General features: G+C 39.4%; 2 protein-coding genes across 4 annotated transcripts; one reads left to right on the plus strand and one right to left on the minus strand.

Moving 5' to 3' along the window:
* The first annotated feature begins 1,539 nt into the window (after window positions 1-1,539).
* exosc1 (exosome component 1) lies at window positions 1,540-13,872 on the plus strand. The gene is made up of 8 exons (XM_012855562.3): window positions 1,540-1,636; window positions 4,017-4,132; window positions 6,558-6,632; window positions 8,350-8,438; window positions 9,024-9,057; window positions 9,150-9,200; window positions 10,214-10,298; window positions 10,656-13,872. Exons 1-8 carry the CDS (start codon window positions 1,609-1,611, stop codon window positions 10,760-10,762), a joined length of 585 nt encoding a protein of 194 aa, XP_012711016.1. The 5' UTR covers window positions 1,540-1,608; the 3' UTR covers window positions 10,763-13,872.
* Window positions 13,649-21,465, minus strand: knop1 (lysine-rich nucleolar protein 1). 3 transcript variants are annotated; one of them, XM_036134823.1, is made up of 7 exons: window positions 21,345-21,465; window positions 20,962-21,036; window positions 19,175-19,243; window positions 17,958-19,061; window positions 17,803-17,871; window positions 14,988-15,056; window positions 13,649-14,626 (listed from the first exon to the last, which is right to left on the minus strand). In XM_036134823.1, exons 4-7 carry the CDS (start codon window positions 19,017-19,019, stop codon window positions 14,321-14,323), a joined length of 1,506 nt encoding a protein of 501 aa, XP_035990716.1. In that variant the 5' UTR covers window positions 19,020-19,061; window positions 19,175-19,243; window positions 20,962-21,036; window positions 21,345-21,465; the 3' UTR covers window positions 13,649-14,320. The 3 variants fall into 3 exon arrangements, with proteins under 3 accessions (XP_035990716.1, XP_012711013.2, XP_012711014.2); XM_012855559.3 differs by having other exon boundaries at window positions 17,803-17,874; window positions 21,345-21,464; XM_012855560.3 differs by lacking the exon at window positions 20,962-21,036 and having other exon boundaries at window positions 17,803-17,874; window positions 21,345-21,454.
* Window positions 21,466-22,265: the final 800 nt, after the last annotated feature.

The raw sequence follows: 22,265 nt of genomic DNA on the forward strand, positions 1-22,265 counted from the left end.
AAAATTCAGTAAACATAAAAATAGTAGGAATCTGTATTAATGGTGTATAGCAGAGACTTGTGCCTTTTTCCAATTCTCTCATCTCTTTTCCTGAAGCATCTTTCAGACAGGATATATATATATATATATATATATATATATATATATATATATATATATATATCTTCTTCAGCAGGGAGACAGTTATGTCAAGATGAACGGAGGTAAACACAGGGTCAACCTGGAAGAGAACCCGTTAAAGGGCTGGGGGTTCACCTAACAGGGCAGTGAGTCTAACATGAAGCCTGAGATGCAACAGAAGAGTTCAGATCAAAATATATTAATTTGCTTTAAATGCCAAAGGTCCCGACCAGGATCCCATTGGGAGTTTAAGGCAAACCTTGAAAACTGCTGTTCACACGTGTTTGCCATTAACTCCGACTGAGTTTCTAAGTTTATTTTACAAAGTATGTGCCAGAAAACCAGTCTCTATATGTGCAAAACTGTTGGAGATTTAGCCCAAAAGTATTACAACTCCAGAGAAAGGTTCTACAGATTTGACTCATAGGCACTGGATACAAATCCTCCACACACCTTTAAGAAAAAAAATCAACCTGAAAATTAAATCCATCCATCCATCCATCTTCTTCTGCTTATCCGGGGTCGGGTCGCGGGGGTAGCAGCTTCAGTAGGGAGGCCCAGGCGTCCCTCTCCCCAGCCACTTGGGCCAGCTCCTCAGGAGGAATCCCAAGGCGTTCCCAGGCCAGCCGGGAGACATAGTCCCTCCAGCGTGTCCTGGGTCTCCCCCTGGGTCTCCTCCCAGTGGGACGTGCTCGGAACACCTCACCAGGGAGGCGTCCAGGAGGCATCCTGACCAGATGCCCGAGCCACCTCAACTGGCTCCTCTCGACGTGGAGGAGCAGCGGCTCTACTCTGAGTCCTCCCCGGATGACTGAGCTCCTCACCCTATCTCTAAGGGAGAGCCCAGACACAGTATGAAGAAAACTAATTTCGGCGGCTTGTAGCCGTGAAAATTATATAGAAAACAATCTACCATTTTTCTTTCATATCACAATCATGCATTACAAATTCTTGGTCTTTGACATAAACCCCCGGCAAGAAGAATTTGCTGATAATATAAGAAAAAGGGGATTGCAATGTACTGTGAAATTGTTTTGTGTTCTTGCACATGTGGTTGTGGAGGAGAACAAAGATGCAGGTAAGCTCCAGATCCCATGGATTGAAGAGGATTAGGTTGTCAAAAACAGACTTCCTGCCACCATGTTAACCTTTCCTGAGCCTCCCAGACATTAGTCTATAGTTTTGGTTGTTGTTATTGTTTTTCTTCAGGTGATCAGTTCAACATGTCTTTATGGGATGGAAAGAAAAGACACCTGTTAAAGGAAGGCTGAATCGACAGACTGGAACATCTCTTTGGAGAACCTTTTTTTTTACCCCTTCAAGTTATCGGCTGTTCCACCTTTTGTCCAGCAGGTGGCTCTACTGCACCCTACGGTTAATGAGCTATTCACCAGAAGAAGTCAAAGTAAGAAGGAAGAAGACCGTCCAATCAGAATCTAGGCCAGCCTTCGTCATGGCCAATGAGGCGACTCTGCTCTTTCTGTAAACATGTCGCCTATGAGGGTGTGTGTGCCAGGTGAGTCCTCGGTTTAAACCGTTTTAAATGTGTTTTACTCTGTAGTAAAACCGTGTTTTTAGCGCTTCTGCCGTTTCGGGAGACGTAGAGGTTTCTGTGTAGCTAAAAAATTAAAACCTAGCTTCAGTCCTAAAGGCTGAAACAGTCGCATCGGCCACACGTGGACCGGGTTTACAGCGCTTTGCAGATTTACAGTGCTTTACATTTTATTTATGGCTAAGGTACTGCGCAAAAAGGTGTGTTTTGGTTTATCCTTTTGCTTTTTTAAATCGAGTTCGCTCGGCTGTTTTGCTCTCCGCCGTAGGTTTCATCAGCTGCCCTGCCCATCGCCCTAAGGGGCGCACATTCCTTGCCTCACCCAAAATCAGTGCGCAACCTCTGTTTGCGCCTGTCAGAAGCAGATGTTTGATATGTAAACATTACTTCATATCACCGATTCAGAGCTTAAAGTGACAAAATAATTTAAAACTATGAATCACGAGAAGTATTAAAAAATACAAATGTCTTAAGTTTATTGTTATTATTCTGTTGTATCTGTTTTGTAGCTTTTGGGTATTTCTTTCCATATATTCTTTTTTTTTTATATATCTGCTATGCCTACAATCATGACCAGAGATAATCAAATGCTGACATTTAAAGAGATTCTCTATCGTCATTGGTTCAGATTGATTTCAGTTCTATTTATTCTATTATAATCCAGTTTAGATTCTGCATTCATATTCTAAACAATAAACCTGAACCTCTTGCCTATTAAAAAAACTTATTAAACCATTAATATCAGATGAAATCTGTCTTTGACAAAATAGAAAACAGTAAAGACTGGAGGTTTAAAAAGCAATGAGACTGAGTTTTAGTCATTCCACGGGTCATCAGGAACATAAACACTGATGCTGGCTCTCAGCTTCCGCTCTAATTCATCCCAAAGGTGTTCTGTCAGGTTGAGGTTAGGACTCTGTGCAGGCCAGTCAAGGCCATCCGCACCAAACTCTGTCATCCATGTCTTTATGGACCTCTCTGTGTGGACATCTGTGCAGTCATGTCGAAACAGGAAGTGATCCCCAAACTGTTCCCATAAAGTTGGGAGCTTTGGATTGTCCAAAATCTCTAAGTCTGCTAAAGCATTCAGAGTTCCTTTCACTGGAACTAAGGGGCCAAGCCCGACTCCTGAAGAACAGCTGCACATCAGAAACCCCTCCACCAAACTTTACACTTGGCACAAAACAGTCAGACAAGTACCGTTCTCCTGGCAAACACCAAACCCAGACTCCAGAGAACGCGCCTCCACTGCTCTAGAATCCAGGATTGACTTACGTTCCACCACTGCATCCATAGATTAAACATTGCCTGGGTGGCTGCTTGGCCATAGAAACCCATCCCACAACGCTCCCTGCACACTGTTCTTGAGCTAATCTGAAGACCGCATGAAATTTGGAGGTCTGTGACGGTTGACCCTGCAGAAAGTTGCCGACCTCTGTGCACCTCAGCATCTGCTGCCCCCGCACCGTCAGTTTACTTTGTCTGTCACTTCATGGCTGAGTTGCTGTCGATTCCAGTCGCTTCCACCTAGTTATGGTACCACTGTCAGTTGCCTGGGATATATAGGCACGAGGAAATTTCATGACTAGACTTGTTGCACAGTCGGCATCCTATCACAGAACCACGCTGCAATTCATTCAGCGCCCGAGAGCGACTCTTTTTTTCACAAATGTTTCTAGAAGCAGCGTGCATGCCCAGGTTGCTTGATTCTATCCACCTGTGGAAGTGATTGAACTCCTGATTTTGATAATTTGGATGGGTGAGGGAATACTTTTGTCAATGTTGTGTATATGTTGTCAAAATTGCTTATAAGGCTGGCAGATAGTGATATTAAACTGTTTTAATTCAACCTTGATGTTTTTTTTATATATATGAAATGAGACAGAAGTCTCTCATATGAAAATAAAACCATGCAAAGTAGTATCAGTTTGGAACATAATATTTTACGTTTACATTTTATTTCAAAAATGACAAACAGTTTGTAGCATTTATTTATAATCAATAGACAATTCTTTATTATGGCAACTACACCCTTCATATAATTGTATACCAGCTCTTTGTATGTTTCCACTAGTCTTTGGTCTTTGGTGATGAGCTTCAGGTCTTTAAAGTTGAAAAGCCTCCTTGCCATCACCCTAATCTTTAGCTATGGCCACAGATTCTCTGTCAGAATCTAGATGTGACTCTGGCTGGGCCACACTAAATGTTAACGTTACCTCCAGCCACACCAAACATTTGCTAAATTTAAAAGATTACTTTAAACCTAAATTTACCAGGGGTTTGTGCTATTTTGGACTTATCTGTATATCATGTTTCTTCTACTGACCCTCCTCTTTGTATTCAGGTGAGAAACTGTGCAGTGTAGAAGACTGTAATGCCGGCACAGGAGTGTATGAGCGACATGGCTACATATACTCCTCCCTCGTTGGCTACGTGCTGAGGAAGAACGAGGGCGAGAAGGTGAGGATTAGAAGCCAAAGCAAGTTTATTCTTGTAGCTGGTGTGGGTGACAGACGTTTGGAAAGCTGCCAGAGCAGCAGGGTTCACACAAGGCCCCGATTAAGAGTATTGTGCAATGTTTGTGGGCATGACTCTCGCTAAGCTTTGGAAGTGAGCACCTCAGTGTGCAGTGTCACTTTAGTGTTTCAAAGAAGTCACATTTTTGGATGAATTTGCACAACAAAATTGTTTCGGTCTGTTGCGTCACAGCAGTGATTTATTTTAAAATTATGGATTATTTTTAAAAATCTTTTAAACATCTGGAATAGGGATGTGGACAGTTCAGTACTAGAGGTGGTTATCAGTCAGTGTCAGCTGTTTTCATGTTAATGAAATTAACAACAGGGGCAACAAAAACAAGAATGGTTTTCCAGTTGGAGGCAACAAATATTTTTTCCCCTGTTCTTTTTTTTTTTTTGTCTTTTCAGTAGTTTTGCATTTGAACAGGGTCGGATGTCCCTACTGGTAGCACGAGACGATGCCTGGACCCTACAGAGGTTGCACAGGCAGTCCAGCGCCACATGGAGGGCACATCAATATGTCCCATTGCTGTGTCTCAAGGGCATGGAGGAGATTCCAGGAGACAGGCAGTTACTCTAGGAGAGCTGGACAGGGCCGTCAGAGGTCCCTAACCCATCAGAAGACAGGTATCCGCTCCTTTGTCCAAGGAGGAACAGGATGAGTACTGCCACAGCCCTACAGAGCAACCTCCAGTGGGCTGCTGGTATGAATATATCTGACCGAACAGTTAGAAACAGACTTCATGAGGGTGGCCTGAGGGCCCGAGATCTTCTAGTTGGCCCGGTGCTCACTGTCCGGCACCGTGGAGCTCGACTGGCATTTGGCAGACAAGCCCAGAATTAGCAGGTTAGCACCAGGGCCCTGTTCTTTTCACAGATGAGCCGGTTCACTCTGAGCTCATTCATTGGTTCGGCGGTGGTTCAGTGTTGATCTTGGGGGGGGGGGGGCATATCCCTAAAGAGGCACACAGACATGGATATTTAAACTAATTGGACCAGCCTGCCGCATCAGTTTTTCAGTTTAACTTTCTCTGTGACGTCTGATTAAGCCCTGAGTGGGTTGATCATTTTTCTTATAATGGAATGATGTGACATCATTTTGTCCCTAACATATTACACGTTCCTTGGTTGTGTGGAAATCCAACAGGATTCCCTTTTTCAACCAGTATCTTGGTGTGTTCACAAGTAATTCAGGGTAATCTGTACAAATGCTCCATCTGCATACCATCACACTTCCACCTCCTTGCTAAACTATTTAAGTAGTAATCTACTGTGGGTTTGGCACTGTTGTTTGAAAATTAAAATGTACCTTTTCCCTAAAATGTAGTTTTGTCAGACTTTTTTTTTTTTGATTTTGGAAACTGCTTGTTAGCTTTTTGTGTGTCCTGCACTGCATTATGACTGAAGGGAGAATCACTAACTAACTACTGGCACAGAGGTAGAAGTTTTGCTTCTTAAATCACTCCTTCTCTTGAATTCGGTGTTTAAGCTTGTTGGTACATATTGGGAGCTGGAACATCACACATTTGTTGGCGTTCAGGTGAATTATTTGGATTTAGTTATATTATTACATGGCCTGTGTCAAAAGTGGATTGCTGAAATGTCTTTTAAGTTAGGGTGAGGATCTATTAACAATGTCTGAAAAACTCATCGTTTAAATTCTGCTAATTAAACATCTGCTGTGGTCATATTGAGGCGTGCCACACTGCTACAGGGATGTGTAGTCTTCTTTCCACCACCTCATTCTTAATGGACTCATTTGTCTTGTTTTGTTACACAATGGCTCTTAGAAAAAAAAAATAATTATAGATGGATAATAGAAGAACTACCTGTACATTGGTTTGAATGTGGCTTAATCTGTGGAAGAAATGTATTTCAATTTAAAAGCTCTCTGTCTGAAATTGAAAGCTCATTTTGGAACTGGCAACAAAACTAAAGTGGTCAGAGTAGTGGTTCTCATTCTGCATTGCTTCATTCAGCTGATTTTATTTACTGTTATTCATTATTAATTACGTTGTTTTTGATTTATAATGTTTCATTATGAAATAATTGAATGTCTTTGGCTTCTGTTTCTATAGAAACACCAATAGTCCCAATTAAAGCTGTATTTGTTATAAAAGTCTCAGAGTTACCGTTTTTCCTCATTAGTTTGATTTGTTTTGCACCTGGGACCTTGTTTGCATGCTTTTAATATTTGATGTCAAAAATATTGAAAATCTCAGTCAGTGTATAATAATTTAGCACTGAAGTCATATTGCACAGGAATGTACTGACCTCTGCTACATATGTTCAGTCTATGTTGAAATCTGAGCAATACTAATCTTTCATAAAACAGTTGAATGGGATGTTTGTGTGTACTTTTCTAGCTACCGGTGATCTCAGTGGTGAGAGAGACAGAAGCACAGCTGTTGCCGGACGTTGGAGCCATAGTCACCTGCAAGGTATGTTAAGGAAACCCTTTTCTGTTGTGGGGTTGTGACTACTCTGGTGCCATACAGTAAAAGTCACACAGATCACACCTTAAAGACAACACACATAAAGGATATTATTTTTAGCCCACAACAGCAGTTTTGGCAGTTGAACACCCTGGGGGAAAAAAATAAAAAAATGCAATCAATGTCCAGGTACATCTCAATCTATTCAAGTGGCACAGAGAAGGTAATTTATATATTTATATATATTTTGCTTACAAAAAAAAACTAAACAAATGAAACGCATATATAGCACATTTCAGCAGCAAGGCGGTTTAAAGTGCTTTACATCATGAAACATTTACTTGTTGTGACACCAGTAAACATTAAATTGTATCAGGTGAAAACATCAACACACATCAAATATGTTGATTAGTGTTCCTGTTATTTTGGGTCAAAAGCAACTCTTAACAGGAGGGTCTTCAGTCTTGATTTAAAGGAACTCAGTGTTTCTGCTGATTTGCTGTTTCCTGGAGGTTTGTTCCAGATTTGTTGAGCATAGAAGCTGAATGCTGCTTCTCCATGTTTGGTTCTGGTTCTGGGTATGCAGAGTAGACCAGAACCAGAAGATCTCAGGAGTCTGGAGGGTTGATACAGCAACAACAGGTCATTAATGCATTTAGGTGCTAAGCTGTTGAGTGATTTATAAACTAACAGAATAATTTTAAAGTCTATTCTCTGAGCTGCAGGGAGCCAGTGTAAGGACTTCAGAACTGGAGTGATGTGCTCCATATTCCTGGTTTTAGTGAGAACACCAGCAGCAGCGTTCTGGATCAGCTGCAGCTGTCTGATTGTTTTTTTTTGGGGGGGGGGGGGGGGGGGGGTTTGGGCAGACCTGTAAAGACACTGTTGCAGTAATCAATATGACTAAAGATAAATCCGTAAGATAAATTAATTTCTCCAGATCTCGTTGGGACATCAGTCCTTTAATCCTGGAAATGTTCTTCAGGTGATAGAAGGCTGACTTTCTAACTGTCTTTATGCGTCCTTGCAGGTTCAGGTTTGAATCCATCACTACACCCAGATTTTGCTGTGAATATTTTGTAATTTATTTACCCTTACTACTTCCAGAAATGATTGAAACACACTAATGGGCACACGTCTAAATTATGAGTCCATCTAAATAAATTACAATATCATTGAAATGTAAATGCATTCGGTTGTTCTGGAAGGATGTGATTATCCCTGTAATTTATGGACCATTTTTAATATCATTTTTTCCTTCCACTCAACTTTCCATCAATGTGCTTGGATAGTGCACTCTGTGAACAGCCAGCTTTTGGATCAGGATAACTGTACTGTCTGCAGGTTGATTTTGTAGGTTATAACATTTCTCTATTAAAAATCTTTTTAGTGGTTTAATGTGATATCAACTTGTTATAATCAAATGTACAGATATAAAGACTTACAATGTAATGTTATATGCGTAATAAATCTATACCATTCCTGAGGTTCACTATTGGAATAGAATTACAGAATTAAAGTGATAATCAACTTATCCAACGTTTTAGATAATGTAGAGCACAGAAATTCAATTAACATGTTTACATTTGGATTGCATGATAAACATAGTCGTGTAGGAAAGGTTTTTCTTTTGTCCAGGTAAAAAAAAAAAAAAACACTTGAGCTCATGACTTAAGAAATAATTGTTCTACAATCTTATATTTGTTTTGTTTTGATCTAAAAGGTGACTGGGATCAACTCTAGGTTTGCAAAGGTCCATATTCTTTACGTCGGATCCACTCCGCTGAAAGATCGCTTCAGAGGGACCATCAGGTAAACCAGAAAGTATTTCCAGACTAAAGCATGTTCAGGCATTAAATCAAAAACTAAGGCTTAAAAGCAGCTTTTCACCCCTCGAAGCTGCGAGGGCTATCGCCCTCTGCTGAAAGTCAAATAAAACTACCAGCCCACTTCATAGTTACAAACGCGTAACATGTTTACAAACAAGCTACTGGTTCCACTGGTTCTCAATCTGGTTCTCGATCCTATTGAGAATAATCTCCACTGTCTCTCACATTCGTGTGTCTGTTTGCAGACTTTTGAACTTCTCAGGCAGTATTTGTTTGGACACCCATGCGTTTGCACACTTCTTTAACTTGAAGATTCACAATCTTGCATACCTTTCAGCCTCTCACAGAGTGTTTTGTCTCATACATTGTCTGTAAACTGACTGCTATCTGTCTTTTTTGACTTGAACATTTAAATCTTATCAGATGACTATTTGCGCGCTCTTTAGCTTCTCAGATGTTGTCCGTGCATTCAACTTGAACACTATGGTCAGATTTGTGTCTGTGTTTTATTTGTGAATTCTGCGTCGATGTATCTATCTAACTATTTCACTCTCCTATGTGTCAACAGAAAAGAAGACGTGCGAGAATCAGAGAAAGACAAGGTGTGTGAGGATTATTGCTTTCACTACTTTCCTTTACACTTCCTCTTCAGTGTCAGTGGTCAGTGTAGCTAATTCTTCCCTTTTTGTTCCAGGTGGACATCTACAAAAGCTTCAGACCTGGAGACATTGTCCTGGCAAAAGTTGTATCCTGTACTTATTTTAAGTCAGTGATTAATCCTGTTATTTTTAGATCACAATATGACTACTTTCTGAATGCGGAAACTTTGCAGCTCATACTTCAGATGTTATGAGATTTCTCAGCTACATGCGACTACAGTTAAAAGCCGGTTCTGAAACAGGTGATTAATTTTTATTATCTTTTTCTTGAGAGCAGGTGACAGGTGTAGCACGTTGCGCGGATCACATGGGAGGGTTGTTTTTCCAGATCTGGGCTTGGCCCCTTAGTTCCAGTGAAAGGAACTATGAATGCTTCAGCAGACCAAGAGATTTTTGGAGAACTCCATGCTGCAAACCTTGTGGTAACAGTTTGGAGATGGACCTTCATCTTCCAGCATGACTGTGCACCAGTGCACACAGCAAGGTCCATAAAGGTGTGGATGAACCTGACTAGCCTGCACAGAGTCCTGACCTCAAGCCAACAGAACACCTTTATGATGGATTAGACAGGAGCCTGGCTTTCTCGTCCAACATCATTGTCTGACCTTTGGGAAGTGCCTGGAGATGACATGTTTCATGAATTGGCGCTATATAAATAAAATAAAATTGAATTGAATTGACCTCACAAATAAGCTTCTGGAATAATGGTCAAGAAAGTCCCATAAACAGACCCCAGAACCTCTTGGACAACTCTGTCAGAACATTATAGCTTCATTGGGTGGATCAGCGTCATCATAAGCTCTATAGATTAAGAATAAATTGTATCTTAAGTACCTATGCGAGTCAAGGCAGGGGAGCGAATACTTTTATCAATAGTTTTTTTTCAGGTGAATTTCTATATAAAATGGAGTGTCAGAAATTCCTCAACAGCCTCCAAGTAAGGCAAAAAGGTAATTGTGAAAGGAGCTGGTTTTCAAATGTAACTATTAATCTCAGCTGCATTATCTACCTACCTACCTACCTACAAACAACACTGATCTCAGGCCGAAAAGAACATGCCTGTCCTGTGTGGAGTTCAATTCCTTACCCATGATGTCAGATTTCCCTCGGGGATGTTCAGTCTACATACTTGTTGACAACGGCAGAGAATGAGCTGGGTGTGGTGGTGGCGCACAGTGAAGCAGGTAAATCCCTCAGTTCACTTACAGATTTACTAGATCACCTCAAATGCACCGTTTGACAAATGTTCTGAATTAACACAAGGTGGCACAAATGTGCAGAGCACTTGCTCAAACAACAAGGAGGAGGAACGTGTTTTTGCTTGTTTAGAAACACTTAAAATATGTAGTTTTGATGTTGACAAACTATTTGAAAGAAGTTTGGTGTTTTCCGTTTTCAATTGATGCATACCTGTCAAAATGGCAGCCGTCTCACTAATTCTAAGGTTAATTTTAATATTGTTTGTTTAAAAAAATTTTTTTATATATATTTTTTATTCTTACTTTTTACATTTTTTTTTAAATTTTCCCCCCACACACCAGGTGCCCAGATGATTCCCATCAGCTGGCGTGAGATGCAGTGCCCGCAGACCAACGCCAAAGAGTTTCGTAAAGTGGCCCGAGTGCAGCCCGAGTACCTGGAAGCATGAGAGCCTCTCCCCTCTGAAACAAACACCTTCCATTAAGTGGCCTCTTCAGCTCTTTATCTCTGGGTGACATGAGATTATTGGGCTACCTCTGATATGGTCTTTTTTTTTTCTTTTTTCTTTTTGCTAATTGCTTTACTTCTGCACGTGTTCATTGTAATGGATTGCACCCAGTGAGACAAAACAGACAAGATATGTCTTTATTCTTGATGAATGGAGTTTATTTTTATAAAAGGTCCCCAGGCCAGCAACAGACATATTCTAAGGTTGAATGCTGTTATGGAAACTGGACTAGAATTGCCTCCAGTCAGGATTTTACAGCTGAGGTTGCCAAGATTTCACAGAATTAGAAGTGTAGTTTTGCACCGAGAGAGAAGGTTCTGTTTCAAATGTGTTTTTTTTTATTAATAAAAGTATTATGGAAGAGATGTCAGCCAGAACTATCTTTGCTGCTCTTCTGCTGAAAGATGAAATTGTCTTTGATAACATCCAAATTTTACTGCCACTCCTTTAGAAGCCAGGCCTAAACTGTGCCCGGTCTCTTTAACTGAGAGCGTCTGATTTATATTTTGATCTTCAGGCTTTTGTCATCTTGGGATGTTTTTTTTAATTCTCATGAAAAAAAAAAAAAATGTAAGAATCTAAGGCTTGTTACGCATACTACACCAGTACAACAACTGTAGGAGCTAGATTTAAATCAGATTCATATGGGTTTTACCCGCAGCCTAATAAGTTTATATTTTGTAGAGAAGCTTTATTAAAAAAGCTCCAGGCATACAGGGACTTGCAGTAGTATTCATACCACTTGTCACTTAACAATCACAATATATAATGCATTTAATTAGAATTTTATGTGATACAACACCAAAGTATTCCATAAATTTGAAATAGACCAAAAATTATACAAGGTTTTCAAAAATAAATAAACCTGAACTGTGTGGTGTACACTTGGATTCAGCACCTATTTTTTTTGCAACCAAGTTTCTTCAAAAGAAACCAAAATTGTAAACAGAGTCCATGTATCAATCTAAATCCAGGAGTTGTAAGGTTCCTTATTAGAGAACAAATGGCATCATGACGAAGGATGCAACAGAAAGTTGGGGAGTAGTTTAAAGCAGTTAGGTCATAAAACAATAACCCAAGTTCTGGACAGACCACTCTTCAATCCATCATCTGAAAATGGAAAGAGCATGGCACTGCAGCAAACCTACCAAGACATGGCCGTCTACCTAAACTCAGCAAAGAACTGCAATAAGAGAAACAGACATGCGCCCTGAATGTGCCAAACCCATGTTAAAACATGGTGGTGGTGGCGGCATCATGCTGTGGGGATGCTTCGTTCAGCAGAGATAGGAAAGCTAGTCAAAATAGAGGACAATACAGGTAGAAAATCAGTTGGAAACGGTGAAATGGTTTAAAGCCTATTCATGTGGTAGAATGGCCTAGTCAAAGTCAAGACCTGCATGCATTTAAAAAACCCAGGCAGTCTTGAAAATTGACATTCACAGGTGCTTTCCACCCTGAGATTTAGCCATTTTTCAAAGAAGGTTGGCGAAAATATATTAAAAATAAAACATTTCCTGGATATGCAGAGCTGATAGATGCACCTTAAAAGACTTTTATCAACAATTCCAGCAAAATGTTTTATTACAAAGCATTACCATGAAGGAAGGTAAATACAAATGCACACCACACTTTTCAGATCTTTATTTGAAAACATTTTGAAACCGGTGCATAATTCTTATTTTGCTTCAGGATTAAGCGTTACTTTGTGTGGGTCTATCACGTTAGATCCCAATGAAATGCGCTTAAGTTTGTGGTTGTAAGGTGACTAGATGGGGAAAGTCCACTCTAGCTTTATTGGCTAAGGTATCATCTGTGCGGTTTTAAAGGGACAGCTCAGACTGTAGTTAAGTGGGGTCAAATGGAGTAACTCCAGGCTAATCTCAGCGTAGACGTAACCCACAGGTCCATTTAGAGATTAAATCCAGCAATCTAAAATAAGTTAAGCTTCCAGTGTGAGGGCTATGTTCTGTATTTCAACGCTGCATCATTCGACTAGTAGAAACCTATACCCGGGTACCGATAACCTTGTTCATAACACGGAATGTGTTGGAATAAACCATACTCTGTGTACCAACCATACACTTTAATGGTGTCAACATGGACGGTACTAAACAGAGAAGAAAAATGGTCCGCTTTTGTGCGGTACGTCTTTTTAACCTGCATGAGGTTCTGTGGAGCGCTTTGTGTTTCTCATTTACACACGCTCTCATTTAATAGTGCCTTTTTATGCATGTATGTTTTTATGTAAGTATTTGAAACAGGGCATCAGGTGAATAGTCCTGCTCAAGGACACTTTGGCTCATCTGTACCCCAACCGTCCAACTGGAAGATGACCACTCTACTGTGAAATTGATGCAACATGTCCATTTACAGTAATGCTCTCATTAGAAGCTAATTGAAAGCTTTCTGCTTGAGTAGACTTAGAATTGAAGTTTCCCCTAAATGGGCCCTTTTCTGCGTATGTTGGCTTTTTGATGGAGATGCAGTGATTTTCCAGAGACTGCCGTTTTTTGCTAAGATACTTTGATACTCCATTTAATCCCACTGAAAATGACACTTTAGTATTTAGTGCATCTTCAGTTATCTTCTATTGATACATTCACAAAATTAAATATAAACAAATGAGTCTCAAAAACCTTGATGTGGACGGTGGAATTGCCACTAACTAAATGTTGTGGATATTTATCATGATGCTCTTATATAAATAAATAAAAAATCAGTATGCATCTTTCATGTAGAGATTACAAAGGTATTCTGACTGATCTGTCTATAAAAATCAGCAACAAAGGAATATCCACTGTTTGAATTGCCTTGTATGGGCTGTTTTTTTTTTTTTTTTTTTACGTGCAACAACTTTTGTACTTAAGGTACAATAAGAAAGCCCAAAGCAAAGACAGAGTTTAGCAGAAAACCCACTATCCTTGGATTCATGAAGCTGCAAGTTTCCAGCTGAATGGCTGAGCCATCGGTACTGTGCTGTTATTCTTGATTTTCTTTCCCAGAATGTAAACGTGCAGGAATTAAATTAAAGGACCATCAGAGCAGTTGCTTCTGTCTGTTTTGTTACCAACTATTCGTCACCCACTGTGTCTAGATCTGTCGTACGGCTTTCAAAGCCTTCCAGTTCTCCGCATTGTATTTTTAGACTTTTCAAAACTTTATTTAGTTATATGAAACAAACTGAAAAAAGCAAAATGAAGATTGTTTTTAGGAATGTATTAAAATCAGCACAATGTCTCCAGAGAAACCTCCAAAGCTTTTCCCACCTAACCAGTCAAACTTGCTTCTTATTTACCAGTCGCAGTATAAAAGTCCGGTTTCTTTAGAGTGGTAGGTAACAGGGCACAATATAGAGCTTGTATGTTTCTAATTCATAAAAATACAAGATATACATTTAGAAGAGTTTTAATCAACATCCTCCAGGAGGTGGGGTGAATCAATACCCAGTTAAAGAAACTATGAGTAAAAAAACAAAACAAAAAACAACCTCCCTAATCAGTCATCAAAGCGGAAGGACCGAGATGCATTGACATCGATGGTGAACTTCTTATTGGACGGTGCTGTAAACCCGAGACCTGCCCCCCTGTTACTGAAGTCCATTTTCCGCATTTGGGCTCGCTCAAACTCTCCCAGAAGCCCTTGCTGCAGCTGTTGCTGCCCATCCTTCCCCAGTGCCATGTTGGCTCCTCCAGCCGTCTTCTCAGCGACCTGGGAGCCCTTTTTGAAGCCGCCCATCAGCCGCAAGAACTTCTGCTGCTGTTGGGAGTTGTCGAACTGAGCCGTACTCCACTGGCCCAGAGTCTGTGAAAGAGAATTAGGAAGAAAGAAAAAAAGTGAGATTCAGAAGCTTGCTTCTAATATTAACCTGCCATTACATCTGTCATCAATGCAAGTCCCAGTTTTAAAGATAATAGCATTTATCAGGCTGGCAATGTATAGCGATGCCATAATCTGACCTCTTCTAGTTAGATGTTCTAAAGGAATTTAAAAATTAAACACCTGACTTGTCTGAATAAAAACCAAGAGAGAAAGAAACGGCATCTCTCAGTTAACATTGTGGCGTTTTACCATCACCACCCGATGATTCAACAGCTTCACAAAATGGCAGCATTTAAAGCTTTTAAAAGAATTATCAAGGGAAGCCAAGAAAACCGATACTGACTGTAGGTTTATCTGGCTTATGAGGTTGGGAAGCCTTGTCGATCTCCATCTGAAGAGCTTTTCTTCTCTCCTGTGACAGAAACATCTTATCAGTTGCTAAAATATATAAACGACTATTGTAACACTATAATTAATATTTATTATAGAGATAAAAGCTATCATGAAATGATAATTTCTTAACTAACATTCCTAAAATAAATATTTGGCCATATGCAAATGGATTTAGACGGGATGAATGATCCCACGTTAGCTCTGTGAGAAAAGACGTGGTCTAATGTAGGGAACCTTCCACCACTCGTCCCCAAACCCAGCGGAAAGGTCAGAGCTCTAGCAAACAGACAAGTTTTACTTTAATGCAAAGAGGAGGCTGTTATTACGTTTGTAACCAAACAGTGGTGCTGTGAAAACAGCTGCAGCTAAGAGTGCGAAGGTACATCCAGTTTAGAAGATGACAGTCGATGATATTGGGAGAAAAGATTTTTAGAACACCGAGGACCTACTTTTTAAATGTTTTTCTACAAATAAAAAGTCAAGATTTTATAAACCAACAGGAGTGTTTTAAAGAATATGGACCCAACAAAGAATTACCCAGTCTTAAATCCTATTCTGACGCGATTAGCTTTACCAAGGGACTACATGCAATTTGTAATAATTGTGGACGTTGTCTGTGCTGTTAATCCTGTGCAAATTGGCCATGTGGGTAATTTGTAAAGTATCTATTCCCCCGGAACATACCTACTGCATTGTAACTCAGAGGTCCTGTAATAATACTAACTCAGTGCTAATAGGCATCTCTGTGATGTGGACAGAAATGGGCAGGATCCGATATGCAATCAGGCGGTTTTTGTTTCCTGAGCACATTTCTATTTGCTTTTGGCGAAGAATGGAGGCTGCACTAGAGAGTTTAGAAAACCATTTGGGTCCCGGGCCAGCAAAGGCCTGTCAGCCCGAAACGTACGAGATCAAAAAGAAAAGGCCGCAGAGATGTGTGGATCACATCATGCATTGCACTGTGTGGTGATTTTCTTGTTTGTAGCCTTCTGTTATACAGGAGGCTAGCGCTGGCAGTAACGCAGCACTGAGCTGTGGCCGTAGCCTGCAAAGTAGTTTTACCATCAATTCACACACTGGTCAGTGCTGCCAGATATTGTGAGAGAAACGAGCTTGAAAGAAGCCCAGAAGCTAACCCACCAAAATGTAATACAGAGCCTGTTTCTATACTGTATAAATGTCTGCATTTACTTTTCCATGTGTGTGTATGCGGACAGAGATTTTAACCGGCTTACGCTGTCTGTAACGAAGAAACGCCAGCAGGTCTCTTGGTAGCTGTACGGTGGGAAAAAAAACCCACAATCCTCCATTCACAACATTTATAAGCAACTATAGAAAAAAAAAAAAAGAAAAAAAAGCCCAAAGTCGCTTATGATAAGCTGGCTTGGCAACACTGACACCAGTTCATGTCATTCCTTGAGTCAATAAAGCATGAAACCAACCAGAAGTTAAATTAAAGAGGATAATCATATGCAATACGAGATGTCCATAAATTTCAGCAAAATCTCAGGCTTCAGTTATCCCATGTGATTGCGCAACATATAAAGCAGACTTAGGGTATTTATGACATGAGGTCCCTAGATAATGCTTATCCTGTGTGAATAGGGCTTTGATCGAAGTTGGTCCTGATCCCCAGGTCACATTTTTATACGCTCTTTGTTCTGTCTTTTATAATAAAGCTTTCATTATTAGAAAGGAGGAAACTCGTTTAGTCTTCAGCAGTGAATCTGTGTCTATGTATAAATTAAAATTAGAGTTGCAGTCATGAAAGGGTTGATAATTCTTGCCAAAATTCTTTTGGCCTTCAGCTGATCTGAAACGCTGCAGCAACAGTTCCAATCAAAAGTAACAAGAGAGCTCTGATTACCCCGTATGTTCCTAACAGAGCACTTCACACTCAGACTGCAGGTCTACTGGTGGTTCCTAGAGTCTCTAAAAGTAGAATGGGAGGCAGATCCTTTAGCTATCAGGTTCTTCTCCTGTGGAACCAACTCCCAGTTTTGGTCCTAGAGGCAGACACCCTGTCTACTTTTAAGACTAATCTTAAAACTTTCTTTTTTTGACGAAGCTTAGAGTGGCTTAGGTTATCCTGAGGTATCTCTGTAGTTATGCTGCTATAGGCTTAGGCTGCTGGAAGAATATCTATTTATCTCACCCGGCTGAGTTCTCCTACTGTTCTCCAGTTTTACATTGTTTGTTGTCATTTCAACTTTTAACTTTTTGTTCTCTGCCTTTTTTCTCTGTATAATAGGTACACCTAGTCTGGCGTTCTGTTAGCTGTGACATCCTCCAGGGGAGGCAGATCATCTGCAATTAACCTCTTTAACATAAAAAGGATTCCTGGATCAATGTGTGCTTTTCTGTCTCTCTGCTCTGTCTTCTTTAACCCCCAGTCGGTCGAGGCAGATGACCGTTCACACTGAGCCCGGTTCTGCTGGAGGTTTTCCTTCCTGTTAAAGGAGAGTTTTTCTCTCCACTGTCGCTTCATGCATGCTCAGTACGAGGGATTGCTGCAAAGCCATGGACAATGCAGACTGTCCCTGTGGCTCTACGCTCTTTCAGGAGGAGTGAATGCTGCTTGAAGAGACTTGATGCAATCTACTGGGTTTCCTTAGATAGGAAACTTTTTGACCAATCTGTCTGTATGATTTGATTGAATTTGACGTTGTAAAGTGCCTTGAGATGGCATGTGTTGTGAATTGGTGCTGTATAAATAAAACTGAATATAAAATTATCCCACAGGGGATTGAAACGGCTATTTTTACCTGATTAATGGAGGCCTCGTCTGTGTTTCCATTCTTTGCTGAGAGGAAAAGTACATCCCCTTGGGGAACCTCCTGAAACAGAAACCCAGACTGACTCAGACCATTCCACTAATTTTAAAACAACCGTCGCTTTATAAATGTTGCTTTTGGCTCACCTGTGCGTCACCCTGCTCTTCTTTGACCTTTCTCTTCTTTTTGCTCCCAGCCTGGGCCTCAGTGTTGTTGTCCAGATCTCCTTTTTCTGACATTCTATTCTTTTTGCTCTTCTTGTTCTGAGAGTCAGCAGCCAGGGGGATACTACGCTCTGGGCTCCACACCTCCTCCTCATCCTCCTCTACTTTGACTTTTTTCTTTTTCCTTGACACCACTTCCTCTGTGTCTACTATCCCATTTTCCTCTTTGGCTTTTTTATTCTTTTTCTTTTTGCTCTTCCCTTCCTCTATCCCAGTCTCTTCTTTTATGAACTTTTCTTTTTTCTTATGGAGAATTTCCTCATCCTCCACCGCCCTTTTCTTCTTTCTTTGAGTTTCAGTTTCTTCATGGTCTTTTCCCAATCTCTCACTTTTACTCTCCTTTTTCTTTTTTAATTTTACCTCCTTAACTTCAGTCTCTTCCTTTTCTACATCCATCAGGTTTTCCACCACTTTTGCTTTCTTTTCTGTTTTTATTTTCCCAACTACATCAGTAATTACAAGAGTTTTCTTTTTCTTCTTTGTCTTTTCTCCAACTATCTCTTCAGTCTCTGCTGGGCTTGAAACTAAAACTGTGCCTTTTTGCTTCTTGGGTTTCTTTGGAGGATTATTATTTCCAATTGGCATTTCCTCGTCTTCTTCTTTCTTCACATTTTCTGGTTGGATTTGTACAGACTTATCCTTTAACTTCTTTTTCTTTTTCGTCTTTTCCAATTTCTCATCCTGTAAGGTAGAATTTTCTGCTTGGTTCACATATTCTAACACCTTCTTCTTTTTCCTCTTGTTATCTTCTACATCAGTTATAAAAATGCTATCATGTTTCTTCCTTTTCTTTTCTTCTTTCTGATTAACTTCGTCTTCCTGTTCTTTTGCTACAGTTTTATCTACTTTCCACTTCTTTTCTTTTTTGAGCTTGACTTGGGTACCGTTCTCAGCACTACAGTTTTGGACTGGTGAAAATATTTTTCCTTTCTTGTGTTTGTTCTCCTTCTTTATTACACGCTCCTCAGTGTTCTCCTCCTCCATCTTTGTTTCGGCCGGCTTGTTGTCACAGATCCCCTGTCTTATCTGCTTTAAACAAGATGATTTTTTTTTTTTTTGGGGGGGGTAAGATAAATTACAAATTATAAAAACAAGGCTCACAGGCACTTTTTGTACAGACGGGAGGAGTTAACACTGACCAAAGGTTTGGCAGGCTGTGTGGGCTGGGACTGCTCATCGATGTCTCTCTGCAGAGCCAGTAGCTTCGCCTGCAACAAACCAAGCAACTAATCAGCCTAACTATAAATGTTAACTATAAATGCAGAAACAAACATTGAAAACAACCACTGCTTTACTGTAACACGCATCATTTACATAAATGTTGCATCTAGCTTATGCAACGCTGAGCCTGTAGCTATATATCCCAGTTTGCTGTCTGCATTAGATCACGGCAAAGACTGTGGAGGCGTTACAGAGACACTGAAAATTAGAATACCTGAATTATCTCATTTCAACTGAGCTTTTGATCTTCTAAGAGGGTTTTCACTGTATGCATCACTGATTGAAAAAAAAAAAAAATTTCCCCACAAATAAAGATCTGAAAAGTGCGGAGTGTAGTCTAAAAGAGTGCATGGAAAGCATCTATGCTTATCTTTTGAAAGTATTGCCCAGACACTTAGAATAATTTATGGCTGGACTTTGACTGGGTCATTCCAAAACATGAATATTTTCTGATCTGAATCTAATGCTATTGCACCTCAGGCTGCATGTTTATGATCATCATTCTGCTGGAGGGTGAACTTCCCCAATCTGTGTGTTTTGCAGCCTTTGACAGATTTTCTTCCTGGTCTGTCCTTTATTTAGCTTCATCTATGTTCCCATCATGTTTGAGCAGCTTTCCTGCACATAGAACAAAACGGTTCAACACTGGTCTTGTCTGAGCAAAGCGTCTTCCTCCAGGTGTTTCCTGTGTCTGATACGAGGCTTTCGGCAAACTGTAAACTGGACTTTTAGTAGCTTATTTCTCCCTAACAAGCACTTACCTCTTACTAGTCCTCCATGCTTAAACCAGACCTAGGGTTTAAAGCTTACACATATCAACTATAAAGATCTGAAAGTCTATTTGGCAAAAGCAAACTAGTCTTTTGAAACAAAAAAATGTTTTGTTTACAAGCCAGTTCTTGTGTTCCATAACTTTGTATCCTTTTCTGAGTCAGTTTTTTTATACATAGATCCATTGACTCAGTATTTAAATAGTATTTATTTTTAATAAATATGATTACATATTAAGAAAGAATTAGAAAAAAAACCCCAAAACAAACAAATTTCAAGGTGATAAATGCAATCTAAACAGAAAGAAAGAAATATTGACTGTCACGCGGTTGTGTAAAACCAAACTGATCAACAGGTCTTGACAGTTCAAAAAAAAAACTGTTAACCCGTTATTCCGCACACACCTATTTTCTTTTTCGACTTATCCTGACCCGGAAAATGATAAAAGCAAATTTCATGTTTTTCTGGACTTTTCAAGACTAACCAGGAACCCTTGACATCTGAAGGAGACTGATAGTACTAAATGTTATTCATGGGTTTTATTTATTTGTAAGACCCTTAAATAATTTCCCCTTTTACGACTCTGTGCAACTCTGAGTTGACTGATTACATAAAATAGATTTTTGTAATGGTTCAAGACTAGAAAAGAGACAAAAATTGAGGTATTACAAATGTTATATATATATATATATATATATATATATATATATATATATATATATATATATATATATATATATATATATATATATATATATATATAAACTTGGGAAGTCTGTCTATTTTTGGATTTCTGCGTTACAGATGCTGCTCTTTCCCCCCCTTTCACATTTTAAATCGTTGGAAGACAAAATCCACGCTACGATATAAGCGCGTTTTGAAATGGGATTAATACAGATTGTAAAAACTGTCAGTTGATAAAATAGATCATTACCTGGTCGATTGTAATCTTTATAGGTTTAGGTGCAAACCTTTCAGAAACAAAGATTACGTCCTCATCGGAATCCGTCTGAAAGGTGAACAAATGTTTGATCTCTGAGCTTTATGCTGACATTCAACTACACACAACGTGTTAAACTACTGAACTGCGTTAACTCTAAACCAAAACACAATGACATGAAAGGGTAAAAATGAACACGCTAGATTGCTCTTTCATTTACAAGTATGGCTAGCACTGTTTGCTAGCTAGCTGCAGCAGTATTAAAATTAACCGTAATAAATATGAGTATGAAAAAATCGGCTAGTAAGGAACATCTCCCATTTAACTAAGGTTGAAACAAGTTTAGTAAAAACATAGTTAGTAGGCTACTAACTTACTTTGTAAAATCTGGTAATTCACGTGGAGACACATTCATGCTCCAAGCGGAAGTGGCACTTTCTCCTTCCTGTTAACGACGACGCAGGCGTTCCTAGCAACGTGCGCGCGCGCTTCTATCGTTGTCTGTCAGTAAGCGTTTCGACCAGGTTTTATTCGGAATGCAGTTCTGCTGAAACGCCAGAGTGCAAATTAACGATGTTGTTGTTAAAGTTTTCGCTTTTTCGTCAAATGTTCTCGTTTGTATGCACACATTCTGCTCAAACCGGTCCTGTGCAGTTTTTACCTTGATGGATTTTCAATGTGTGTCCGTTTTATTACTTGTTAGAATAGTTTAGATTTCGAAGTTTTGTTTTTAAGGATTTGTGTGTTTTGCCTCACAAGGCTTGTTAACTGTTACAATTTAAAGGTTATATATATATATATATATATATATATATATATATATATATATATATATATATATATATATTATATATATATATATATATATATATATATATATATATATATATATATATATATATATATATTATATATATATATATATATATATATATATAAAAAAATAAAAATGAACCGAGCTGATTTGGTCCTGACACAGATCTCCCCCCATGCTCTATTCTCGTGCGAGACAGTCCCAGATACAGCTAAAAAACTCTGAATATTGTGACATTTTTTTTTATTTATTTTTTGCATACATAGTGAATTACTTCAAGTCTTTATTTTCTTTGTAGTTTTGATGAGTTTTGATGATTATGGCTTAGAGATGGTAAATAAATAATGATCCCCTTATTGTTGAATACACATTTGGGTCAAGCAGCCTGGGGAAAAATAAATCCAAATAATAACGTTGGTTTGGGACCCTTACAGGAACCAGCTGCAGTCCCATTTTCCATTCGCAACCCCTGCAGTTACGCAGC

This window comes from Fundulus heteroclitus, unplaced genomic scaffold (genome assembly GCF_011125445.2).
Source record: "Fundulus heteroclitus isolate FHET01 unplaced genomic scaffold, MU-UCD_Fhet_4.1 scaffold_92, whole genome shotgun sequence".
In the NCBI taxonomy this organism is placed as follows: Eukaryota; Metazoa; Chordata; class Actinopteri; order Cyprinodontiformes; family Fundulidae; genus Fundulus; species Fundulus heteroclitus.